Source organism: Pseudonaja textilis, chromosome 1 (genome assembly GCF_049901715.1).
Source record: "Pseudonaja textilis isolate UNSWEBS1 chromosome 1, rPseTex1.2, whole genome shotgun sequence".
NCBI lineage: Eukaryota > Metazoa > Chordata > Lepidosauria > Squamata > Elapidae > Pseudonaja > Pseudonaja textilis.
Window position 1 is genome coordinate 229,903,063 of NC_141990.1, and position 13,202 is coordinate 229,916,264.

General features: G+C 38.7%; 1 protein-coding gene and 1 long non-coding RNA gene across 2 annotated transcripts in view; one reads left to right on the forward strand and one right to left on the reverse strand.

Annotated features, from left to right (window-relative positions):
* LOC113440372 (SITS-binding protein-like) overlaps positions 1-13,202 on the forward strand; it is a 34,992-nt gene that overhangs the window by 9,635 nt on the left and 12,155 nt on the right. The window contains exons 3-7 of the mRNA XM_026706753.2: positions 5,607-5,817; positions 6,746-6,896; positions 7,665-7,868; positions 9,638-9,906; positions 12,161-12,297. Of these exons, the coding sequence (XP_026562538.1) occupies positions 5,607-5,817; positions 6,746-6,896; positions 7,665-7,868; positions 9,638-9,906; positions 12,161-12,297 (972 nt within the window). The remainder of the gene's footprint in view (positions 1-5,606; positions 5,818-6,745; positions 6,897-7,664; positions 7,869-9,637; positions 9,907-12,160; positions 12,298-13,202) is intronic.
* The window catches only part of LOC148128079 (uncharacterized), a 35,215-nt gene that overhangs the window by 6,071 nt on the left and 15,942 nt on the right, over positions 1-13,202 (reverse strand). The window lies entirely within an intron of this gene.

Genomic DNA, 13,202 nt, shown 5'->3' on the forward strand with positions numbered 1-13,202 from the left:
CCGGCCCGTGCATGGAAAGATGTTCCTAGTGGTCGTGGACGCTTATTCCAAATGGATAGACGTGGCACAGCTATCCACGACCACCACACTAGCAATCACCAACGTGTTAACGCGCCTGTTCGTTACACATGGACTACCCGACTCCTTGGTCTCCGATAATGGCCCACAGTTCGCATCAGTAGAATTCAGCCGTTTTGCAGCCAACCTAGGCATTCGCCACATTTTCACAGCCCCATTTCACCCTGCGAGAGTAATGGGTTGGCTGAAAGGGCCGTCAGGACCACCAAAGAGGCCCTCGCTAGGTTTGGCAGAGATGACTGGCACCACAAACTCTCACGGTTCCTGATGAACCAGCACTCAACCCCTGTGCAGTCACCAATAAGTCCCCAGCGGAACTTCTGATGGGCCGGCGCCTGAGGACTGTATTAGATAGACTGCACCCACAATACTGCCCTGACTCTCCCCTCGCTTCCACTTCGGGGTTAGACATTTTATGTTACAGGAGCCGGTATTCGCAAGGAATTTCGCTGGGGACCCACTTTGGATTCCGGGCGAGGTCATCGCCGTCACCGGGCCGAGATCGTATAGAGTCAGGCTGGAGGATGGTCGCGTCTGGAGGAGACACATAGACCAACTCAGAAGGCGCCTCAGCAACCTCGCAAACAAGAATCCAGAGTCTCCAGTCGAAGGGGAACCGTCTCATCCGCCGCCCAGCCACACCGCACCCAGCGACCAGTCTGCGCCAGCGGTCGTTCCGGTCAGCCCAAACTCGGACAACAGCGCCCAGAGAGTTGACCAACCTGATCCAACCCACGAGAGCTCGACCCCAGAAACCAACCCGGTGGTTTCCGAGGATGTCCAGTCCAGAGAGAGTGTTGGCGACACTATGCCAGCTCAACCGTCACAGACTGATACCGAACAGACAGACAATGTTCCCGAGTTGCGCCGCTCCGGCGCCAACACAAACCCCCGTCTACCTCAAGGACTATGCGTGTTCGCATCTGGGGGAAGGGGTGTTATGTCCTGAGGACTCAAGGAGTTCTCACTCAGGTCCACTCACTTTGTGTGGGCGATATTCCCCCATTCCCATTGGTTGGTTCTCCCCAGCAGCCAGCTATAAAAGCAGGCTGCGGGGTCCAACTGGTTGCTGATTGCTGCGAGCCAGTTCCAGGCTTGGCAAGCACGGTCAGCCCTTTATTTGTAAAATAAAGTACTGTTGCACTCATGCTCTGGTTCAGCCTCTCATTGCTCAAACTTAACAGCATCTATTTAACTTAAGTAGTTAAGAGTTGTTAAGCTAATCCTGTGTAGCTTTTTCTCCGGTAATATCACACTACTAACTAGAGCATACAAAACATTTGCTAGACCAATACTTCAGAATACAGCTCATCAGTCTGGAACCTGCATTATGTATCTGATATTAATACAGTTGAGAAAGTCTAGAAATATTTTACAAGAAGAGTTCTCCACTCCTCTACTCGTTGCAGAATACTTTATGCCACCAGACTTGAAATTCTAGACCTAGACAACCTAGAACTACACCACCTTTGGTCTGATCTAAGTATAGTATATAAAATCATACATCGCAATGTCCTACCTGTCAATGAATACTTCAGCTTCAACCATAACAATACAAGAGCACACAATAGATACAAACTCAAGGTTAATCGCACCAAACTTGATAGCAGGAAATACGACTTCAGCAACAGAGCGGTCAATGTCTGGAATACTCTACCTAACTCTGTGGATTCTTCCCCAAACCCCAAAAACTTAAACTGTCTACTACTGACCTCACCCCTTTCCTAAGAGGTCTGTAGGGGGCATGCATAAGTGCACCAACGTGCCTACTGTCCCTGTCCTATTGTTTATTTTTTTTCTTATATGTATCCATTTCATGTATTCATAACCATGCTTATACTTATACCTATTATCTTATAATTGCTTGACAAAATAAATAAATAAATAAATAAATAAAGTATTGGCCTCCCCATTACTCAGAACTGAGAGTAATTTGCTACTTTTTAAATAACATAATCTGTGCATTATGCACAAGGGTATGTACTACTGTCCATTCTGCTTTTGTGAAAATGCATGAGACTAGGCTGTCTTCGCCAATATGGGGACTTCCAGATGTGTTGAGATAACTCTGAGAATGTGCTGGGAAGGCACTCTCAGAATTAGCTTCTAAGAATCAAGCTCAATTCAAAAGAGTTCTTACCTTAAGAAACAGAGGGAATTTGCCCAGCCTATGCTGTCCAGAAGAAAGGGATTGCTTAGGATCAGTGGTGGGCTGCTGCCGGTTGGTAGTTCCGACCACCACCTGCCCCCACCCCTATCCTCTCCTATATTTCTGTCTTTCTGGCTCAGTTGACTTGCATGGCACAGCTGATTTCCATGCCTCAGCTGTTCTACTTACTGGGGCTGCCCTAGAAGGTAAGCAGTTGAGCTTCAAATGGCTGTATTTTGAACACTGTGCATGCGTTCACCAAATCGGTTGTTAAACCAGTTGCAGCCCACTACTGCTTAGGATGTAAACCTTACAAGAGATTGAAGAGGCATGGGACCAGAGACAGTCCTTCTCCAAAACAGTTGATGTAGAAGACTTACCCCATGAAACACATCACATACCCCAAAATATTGGCTTTCCATAGAGCTGTCAAAGTGATAGCATTTCACCTGGTGTTTGGTAACATACAGTATCTGCAGTTATCTGATTGATCGTTGGTACTTGGATGTTGCCTTTTTATCAGATGATATTTTATCATATTATATGTTGTAATGTCGAGGCAGTCGAGTTGTTTGATCATGAACAACTGAATTATGATGATCTTTATTGGAGTATAGTCTTCCATTTATATATATATTTTAGTTATCCTCCATCATTGGTTAACTTTGGTTACTGCTTAACTTTGGTTACTGTTTAGTACAGTAATCCATACAATTAATTATCTCTAGTTAAAGTCTAACATATGTTTACTTCCTCTCTCTAATCCTTCTTTAGATTAGTGACTTTGTTTGCCTGAGTTGTATTTGCTTGGAAACATTCTTTATCTGAGGTTTGCCATCCTAGATTGGAACATTCCTGCAATTACAACTCTACAATTGTACCTCTAATTTGTAACTTACCCACAGTCTTGGGAATGTGGGTAAGGTAGTCCTCAACTTACAACCATTTGTTTAGTGACCATTCGAAGTTACAATGGCACTTTAAAAAATGCCATTGTTATGATTGTCTTTCACACTTATGACTGTTACAGCATCCCCATGGTCATATGATCCAGTTAGATACTTGGCAACTGGCATGTATTTATGACAGTTGTAGTGTCCCATGTGATCCCCTTTTATGATCTTCTGACAAGCAAATGTCTTGCTTAGTAATAGAATTTTGGGCTCGATTGTGGTCATAAATCAAAGACTACCTGTATATAAATTGGAATGAATGCATGAATGAATGAATGTGCATGTACATCTTTCCAGTCCCTTACGATTTATATTGACTGTTTCCTAGTATGATTTGATTGCTTATTGTACCCTATAATTATCATTAAGTGTTGTACCTTATGGTTCTTGACGAATGTATCTTTTCTTTTATGTATATTGAGAGCATTTGCACCAAGATAAATTCCTTGTGTGTCCAGCCACACTTGGCCAATAAGGAATTCTATTCTATTCTATTCTATTTTTTTTAACAAACTTTATTCAGCTTTTCACATTAAAAACAAAAATCTCTTTTTAGTGGACAACATATTTTCAGGTCATCACCTTTACATACAAATATGACAGCAATTATACATTGATATATGCATACTTAATTCTATTATTACCTTTTCCATTCCAAATTTTCAGTAAGGAGAGAAACAAACACATTAATTCTAGCCTCTTTCATTAATCTCAATCGAAACATCTTTTTGTTTCATTTCAATTATTTCAAATATAATCCTTTAATATTTGTTTTTAAAGATAAAGATAAACAATATGTGTTTGCCTAATAATAATAATAAAGTTTAATTCTAAATTCTTTCATTAATCTCAATCTAAACATCTTTTTATTTCATTTCAATTATTTCAAATATAATCCTTAATATTTATTTTAAAAATAAAAATAAACAATATATATTTGCCTAATAGTAGTAATAATGAAGTTGCAAATGTCTCTCCTTGCTTTTAATAATCTATATTAAACTTATTAATTTAGCTGGTTCTTTAGTCTGTCATATTCCCTTTCCATTACACATTTCTTTTTATGAATTCTAAATGAATACAAATTTTAACACACACACAGAAAAAGAAAAAAGAACAAGTATAGGTTTCTCCTCTTTTACTATTTTGAGTGAGACACCTTAATGATTAGAATATACCTTTATTCCCTCATCTTAATTCCTGATAAACCATTAATCATTACATCTTTTCAATTGGATTCCACAGCATATTTCCCCCCCCCTTTAATAAGAGTTATCAGTATCTATATTACCCTATTTTCTAAATATTTTTAATTGCAGAAATATTTATTACCCCTTGTCACCCTGCAGAATCCCCTTTTTAATTCATCAACCATTATCTCTGAAAAAACAATTTCTTTTCAGCATTTTACTAGTTCTCCATTTCTTTCTTTCACATGCCTGTTTCTTACTGCTTCTCCTCCCCCTCTTTTCCCTATATCTTTTCTCATTCCAGTTTATATCCCTCTCTTTCTTAATATCTTCCTTTCCCCTTTTCTGCTGAGTCTTTCTGCCTTGCAATAAAGAGGATTTATTTCACCTTTCCTTTCCATCTTAAGGAGCATAAACAGCATGACAGGATTAAAAACAGTTGCCACACTTTACATTGTAAAGCATGTTTAATGTTTTAAGTATTGCTGTATCTCTGGATTTCTGGTACCGTTCTGTCTCTGGCATGTCCCAGTTTAGCAGATCAAGGAAAAATGCTTCCTTCTAAAGGTTTGCCACAGTTCAGAACTAAGCTTCATACTGTGAAGATGATTTATTGCCAGGGTCAACAAGTCTGAATATCAGGGAACGCCTCTCTCGTATGGTGTTTGGCTTGGAGATACTATTGATTAAAAGAAATATCTAATTATTTGGAGTTTCCATCAATGTTTGTGGACTATGGAATAATTATATCTCTTATACATACTCCATCTGTAAACAACAGAATGTTTCTGCAATCTCACCTATGTGCAACAAAAATAAAATCCATGTGAGGCTTGTGTGACATTATACATATAGCATACACACTCATACATAAAGGCCTATAGTACTGTATTGTATTCGAATTCCCATTTACAAGGATAGACATAAAGGAGCTGTAATCCAATACATCTGTAGAGCACTAGGTTGGGTTGACATATTAAGATACTAACTAAAAAATGACCTTGAAAAATCAACATCTTCAACCTTATTTCCGACAGAGTCCATCAAAAATTGCCTCAGCGGATGCTAGCACTTAATCCATCTTGGCTGACTATACTGGGAATCTGAAAAAAAAAACATGTTAGAAGAAAGCAATTGCAAACCACTTTGGAACCTTTATGTTACACAAAGAAAAAATATACTGAAAAAGTATTTAATGATTCATGAATAATGCTTTTCTGTGTATTATCATTGAAGGAGTAACCGTGATGATGGTTTCAGATACACCAATCTCTCTCTCAGTGGAGAGAAATAGACATTTTTGCCTTGAAAATATTCCTGGCCCAGACTTGGCTTCCCTGCAGTACACTGTGTGTGTGAGTCAAAACATCACATCTGCTCATCAGGAACTGGTGAGAAGTCGACTTCCCAGACAACAACGAAGATTGCCAGATACAGACATACTTAGGTAAAAATTGTAAAGTGGATGATATCTCAAGCAGTTATTTAATGCCAAGATCTGGGAATTGTTGTCCTTACATATTAAAAGGACTCTAGACTGGGAGAAAAAGTCACAAGCCTACAGCTTGATCCTAAATCAGACTGAAAATCAGATTGTGGCTCCCAAAGATGGAGGTACATGTTTTGCTGCCTTTTTGAGTGGGGTACAAAAATACTGAAATGTAAAATAGTTGAAAAACATAAGAAATGAGGACCTAGGATTATCAAACGTAGGAAACAGTAACAAAAAGTCCTGTGCCTATATGTATAAATATCGACTCTAGGGGAAGGAGTGGCAGAATCTGGGGATGGAATTAAAAGAGGGATCAACCTAGAATCTCAACATAACCACAAGCGAACTAAGTCCAACCACCCCAAAATCCATTAACTCCTAGCAGGTGCTTATCGTTAAATAACGATAATCCTATGCTTAGGCATTAGTAACAATACATCAATTTAATTGGATGGATCTGATCTTTTGCGCCTGACATCGATCCATCTCATAATCACCCTACCGACTGTGACCCTCACCTCGGACAACAAGATTAAGTGTGGCCTGCCTACAAAACTTTCCTCATTGGGACCCAAGGCTTCTTCACTTATTTTCATTTGTCAGACACTGACTGAACATAATTGACAGAGTGAGAAGAGGTCTAACATGACAATTCACTAATTACAAAGGTTTGAGTCCACATGTTGGATTTCTTTTATTCAGTTTGACCAAATATAAATTTCCTATTTCTTTTCTATATATATTTCTGACATTATATATATATAATGGAAATTCTCTGTTGGTATAGCCCAATTATGTAAACTATGTTTTATTTTTATCATAACAAAATCTGTGATCCAGGAAAATCTATTGCTAAATCAAGCAAGACTTTTCTTTTTAATAGGTTGCCAGTCTGGAGATATTATGGTATAGCTGCTTCTGTTGCTCAAATGGAGCGAGGACTGAGGTCTTTCTACAATAAGCTTCAAACACATAATCTTGAAGAGGGCATAATTGCTCTCAGTGAAGAGTCTACAATGCTACTTCAAAATATGGTATGTGTAGCAAATCCAAGTTATCATCCACAAAGTTCATTCCTCAACAATTCTTAATTCTAATATTCTGCATTAAATAATAGTTCAGAATATCATTGTTCAAATGCTTGGTCAACAAATCTTGTTTTGAGCCACGGGTATTTCGTTATGACAGTATTTAATAGCGATTGGTATATTTGTTAGCTATAATTGTATGGTTTTAACAGGAAGAGAGGGTTGGGGAGAAGGACAGCACCAGACTTGGGCATACTGTTTTTTACTCCCTGAGCTATACTTTCAAACCTTCTAATCTACACTGTTAAAACATTTGAACAAGACATGGATGCTATTATTAAATATTATTATAAATCTGACAAGCAGCTTCTGAGGCTTCTATTATCTAGGCCCTGACCAGATTCACCCAGTGACATCCAAGACAGAAGCATTCAGTACTACAGCATTGTTGAAAGTTATGATCTGATAACCAGAAAATCATCTAAGCTTGCTCAGCTCCCTCAACTACAACCACCCAAGAGTTTATTCAAGTTTTTTCTACCATGCTATACACAATATCCCTTTTGTGCTATTCCTTGGGTTTCTCTTTTGATGCCAAAGTACCAAGGAGGAAACTGGAAAATCTCTCTCGGCTAATTTAGGTGCTCAGCTGGAGCTTTCTTTAATAAGCAGTGGTTTACATAATAAGCAATTAGTCTTACAGCATACTGTAGTTCTTGACCTCTGCAACAAAGGTACAGTCTCATTGTGTTCTCTCTTCTCACTCCCTTGCAGGACCCCATCTATTTACCCCAGCTAAGAAGAAAAAGGCTGCATTCACTGAGATTTATCATGAACTACTTCTGTATGAAACCACAAAAAATTTTGATCACTCTCTCCCCTTATACAAGCATCAACTCACCAATTTTCCAAAGGTCCCTGCAAGAAGGGAAAGAAGAATTTTGGTTGAGCCGCCATTCTGAATCCGGTGACTATGCGGTACAATTTGCTAATGCTGCCTCTTTTACTTGGCCCACTGCATTTAGTGGTCATTTGTATCATAGGATTATTTGGCCGCTTGGTTTATTTTAAAGGAAAATGAAAGGCAAAATTTGTATAAAATAGAGGTGAGTGATTGGAGTGATTGTTTTGTCCTAAAAATTATGCCACACTCCAACTGATTCGGATGGACTCTCCTCTTGTTGGGATTTGGGTATTAAGGCAGGATGGAGGCATTTAACCCTGCTCAGGCTCCCTCTATATCATTTTTTCCCCGAAGTTGTTGTCATCTACTTGCATGGACATAGGCACATTATGGCTTAATCAGGATGGAGTGATATGCAAGATCCCCAATCCAAGTTGCAGACACTTCTAATGCTTTTTTAGAGTTAGCAAATGTCAGAAGGAAAGAAACATATTACGGGTAATAATCTTCAACTTATGCTCATTTATTGAGTGACTGTTTGAACTTAGGATGGCATTGAAAAAAGTGATTTATGATCAGTCCTTGCACTTATATTACAGTATCCCTATAGTCATGCACTTCTGATTTGGGTCTGTGATTAAACCACTCTTTTTTGTTGCTTTTGCAAAATACTGGATTACCTTGGGGAGACCCTAAACATCTACAGGTAGTCCTTGACTTACAACAAGTTCATTTAGTGACTGTTTGAAGTCACAACAGCACTGAAAAAAGGGACTTCTGACCGTTTTTCACACTTCATGACCACTGCAGCATTCCCACAGATCAAAATCCAGATGCTTGGCGACTGACTCATATTTATGACGGATGCAGAGTCCTGAGGTCATGTGATTGTTGTTGGGTTTTTTTAAAAAACTTCTAACAAGCAAAGCCGATGGGGAAGCCAGGTTCACCAAACTACCATGTTATAACTTAACAACTGCAGCAATTCACTTAATAACTGGGGCAAGAAAGGTTGCAAAAATAGGTCAAAACTTAGTTAACAACGATCTCACTTAGTCACAGAAATTTTGGGCTCCATTGTGGTCTTAAGTTGAGGACTACCTGTGTTGTGTTTCCTCCTGTAAGTGACCTTTGTTGCTCTGGAATATGTGGGAAGTCAGGGGGTGAGACATTCATTGGGCGATAGTCTTCTCCTGATCAAGTAGAAAGCGAGCGCTGATTAGACTGCCGTGACCTCAGCATGCATCCAGCATTCTGGGGTTGCCTGAAAAGATCACAGTTATGCTTCAAAGGGTAAAGCATAACCTTGTGAAAGATTAAGAAGTGGAAACTTTGGCATGGAAATATTTTACACGTAGTGTACGCAGATGAGCATGTTGTGCGATGACCCAGAATGTTTTATATTGGAGCAGTACGAAAATGCTGTTAAATAAGTAAACACCTACCATGCAATTTCCTTTCAGTGTACACAGTGTGCAGAAAAAAAATAAGAAATCATAAGCCAAAGAAATAACAGGCCTGAGATAAGATACGGGAAAAGAAAGTTAAAATTTGCATAGTGAACACTATTCACTATACCTTTTCTGTCTTGGCAAACCAGTTGTGTTACCCCACATTCATTCCCCTTTCATCTATTGACTTTTCTTCATTATGTTTTTCCCCTCTATTCACCCAGTTTGCCTACTTGCAGATCATACATAAATTCTATAAGTCTAATATTATACAATCGAAGCTGAGCCTTTTCGTCCTCCAGTTTAGCAGATGAATTTAGTAGGCTAATCCATTTATAAGAATTAGTTTCCAATTCTGCTACAGCTTTCTTATGCCCACCTTTCTGTTACAGGTGCCGCTCCTCACCAAATGGAAAGGCCAGTTTTCAGCCTGTCTGAATGTAACCAGCCAGGCTGCAGTGCTCTGGTACTTGGACCAGGTGAAGCTCCTGAAGCAACAACTGGGAGCAAAGTATGTGATTTTTGAAGGTAGTGAAGGCAACTTATTTATGGAACAAGCAATCTCACCTCCTGCAGAACTCAGAGGGGATAAGTACATTCGTATTTTGGCCTCAATAGCAACAATGTTGGGAAATTCATCAATAATTACTGGTGCTACAAGGTTAGTTTCAAGAAAACAATATCACACTATACCTTGTCCTTAGGCAGACCTGTCTTCCAATCTTTTATTTATTTATTAAATTTGTCGCCCGTCTTGCTGCAAGGTGACTCTTCAAAGCCTTTATTTTTTAAAAATAAAGTTCTTGGAGTTAGACAGTACTTGCTAATGCTGTACTTCTTTGGTTTAGAGTTCTCTGCAATCACCTCCCCAAATTAGATCTCCCTCCTGCATTTCCAATTATGTTGTCTGTCTGAAAACTATGGGAATTGTGGGAAATGACCTCAAATACATACACTGCAGAGAGCACTAATTTGGGGAAAGTGGCTGTCGTCAAAGATATATTTTTTCTCCCTTCTTCCTGTTTTTAGGTTCAACATGGGATTAAGAACATTGGGTTAGTTTATTTTTCAGACAAAGTTCAACAAAGAATTAAGGAAAGTGCTGACTAGCCCTGAAGTCCTCCATCTGCTTTCTATAACAATGTTTTTCCCAATCAGTTACTAGTGGAAAGGCTTATCGTGCATATTTACTATGGGACTATTTTCCCATTAATTTTCTGCAATGAAAGAGCAGTATATCATGGAATAAATGGTCTTTCCAGCATTTTTGGAAATGACAAAGAGTTCCATCTTATCTCCCAAAACATACAAGGGATGCCAAGGGTACCAAGATGATGACAACCATTGGAGCAGTAAAAGGATGGGATTCACGGTTTACATTCCATGTTAAAAGCACTACGATGGAGAAAGCTTATTCCTTTGGAAGGGGCATAGCATACATCCCAAGTTGCTGAAAGTGCACATAGGGATCAAGATGGGTTCAAGGGTTGGATTGTGATTCCTTCTACAATATATCCTTTTCTCTAATAACCTACAATAAGAAAAAGGAAGGATTCTGTACTGCATATTGCAAGTAGATCTCATTTGCCAACACCCCTTCATCATGGACTCAATTTATGAGTGCCTTTCTTTGAATGTGTACAGTGTGACTTGAGCTTCCATAAATTCTGCTGCTATTGAAATAACAATCAATTCCATCTAAAAAAAGATCTCTATTTCAGCTGTGAAATGCAGACATGTTTTATTTTAGCTTAGAAGCAAGGTAGACATGCCCACGGGACTCAAAGTTATCATCCTATTCCAATATGCTGGGTTTATTTTCTTAGGACACTTACACACAGCTATATTTTCCTTCTCAAACCCTCAAAAAGGAAGGCAAAGTTAGCATCCTATCCCTGCCTTGATCATTATCCCCACTTCACAATAAGTACATAAAGTATTGGTTATTGTAGGGCACTACAACATCATTTGGTAGTTCACCTCATTTTAAGCAGAAGAATGAAAGAATGCCGATGTGTCATGACCCTTAGTCCCTTAGCACTAATACGAGTGCCTGCTAATGGGAAACTCCATGGTGATCTAGCATCTTATGCCAGAAACTAGATGATTTGAGCAGATTGCTTTGATCACAATCTCAATAAGGACCCTTCCTTTGTCTTCCTACTCAAGAGGTTTTTATGCTCTAGGAAAGGGCCCTTCCACCAAAATTCTAGACCTCCCAAAACCCTGCATGAATATCTCTCAAACATCTCCTAACTCCATGCATTTGCAAGCAACCCTCCTCACCTCTGTGCCACATAAGCAAGTGTTTTCGTCCCATTCTTTTTCATTCTTTTCTGTTAAAAGGAGTTTTCTACACATGCAAGTCAATGACCCTGACATTAATTCTAATAACCTTAGCAATTAGAGCTATCATTTCATTGGGATAAACCTGAACAATAGAAATTCCAGTTAGTGTTTTTGAGTTCAGGCCTTAACCTGAACTTTTTGAATGGCTGCTTTCCATTCTTTTTGAATGGTGAAATTCTTGTCTTTTAATCCCCCAAATGTCTTAAAAGAGCTTCACATGAGTCTGAACTGCATGTTGGAAAATATTTATCCCCTGGCCTTCCTTTGACCAAGTTCATTTTCTAAAGGGATTCTAGAAAGGAAACTTCAACTAGCCACTGTCCCCCTCCATTCGCTGTATTCTAGTGAATAGCAGATCCCAGAGCCCTGTGTGCAATCATCTATCCTGGCCTAGCCTTTCTATTTGGAAAGTTAGGAGTGATACATTAAAAGCAGGATCTGATTTCATGTTCAAGGTCCATTTGACTTTTTGTAATTTTGATGCAGCATTTGGTATTTCCAGTAAGAACTTACTGGGCATTTGTGTAATTCCATGCTTACCATCTAATTATTTGTATTGCTTACAGATCCAGCCACCTGCCACTCTTTTTCCAAATGAATCCACGACAATCTGACTGGAGTTACACTGGTTTGAAAGGGGTTATCCCATCTGTGCTTCATTATAGTCTTCTTGGTTATAATTTTTTCATTCCAGATGCAATAGGTATTATTATTATATAGTCTGCTTCTTTCAAAAGCTGTTTTAAAAGGCTAATACAGATATAAATGAAAAATCAGGCAATAACTTTCCAGTATAACATATTTATAAACAGAAAGTTACAAATCCAGTGCTGCCTTTTCTATGTAATATTCAGGGGAGGGAATCCTTTTTGGAACTCACTGCCGGTCAATTTGTATACCTAGATGTCTGGAACTCACTAACTGATTCTGTTGTCACCTGCTCAAACCCCCACTCCTTTACCCTCAAACTAACCTCTATTGACTTCACCCCATTCCTAAGAGGTCTATAAGGGGCGGGCATAAGTGCACAATCGTGCCTACTGTCCCTGTCATATTGTCCCCAAATATTAGTTCCTATTTCTTATATTTAAACTTACATTTTTTTCTTATTTCTATTGTCTTGTAAGCTTTTCACAAAATATAAATAAATGAAAGATAAAAAAATAGATGGATTACTGGTCTGACAATAAAAGGCAGCTTTTAAGATTCCTATTGGAAAACAAATGCACACAAACTGACATCAATATCCAATTTTGCCGCCACACTGGAGTATTTGATTTCAGTTATCAGGCATTAGTCTGCGTACTAGTAAAAACAATTGAAGGATATAAGTAGGAAATCCATATGCATTTAATCTTGGCTTCATTCATTCTAATTGATGAAAGCACAGGGATTTTTGGTTTTGCAGCTGATTCACAGCATGGATTACATCTCTTCAAGAGCTCAAAGACATACTATGTTTTCTTTGTGAAAGTTTCCCAGGTTTAATGCCTTCAGACTCCAGGTAGAGCTAAAATTGTTTTGATCTGGAAACTGAAGATATAAAACCAATCAGTTTAATAATGTGTTATGTTGACAAATGACCTGATTAAAAGACAGTTTCCTTTG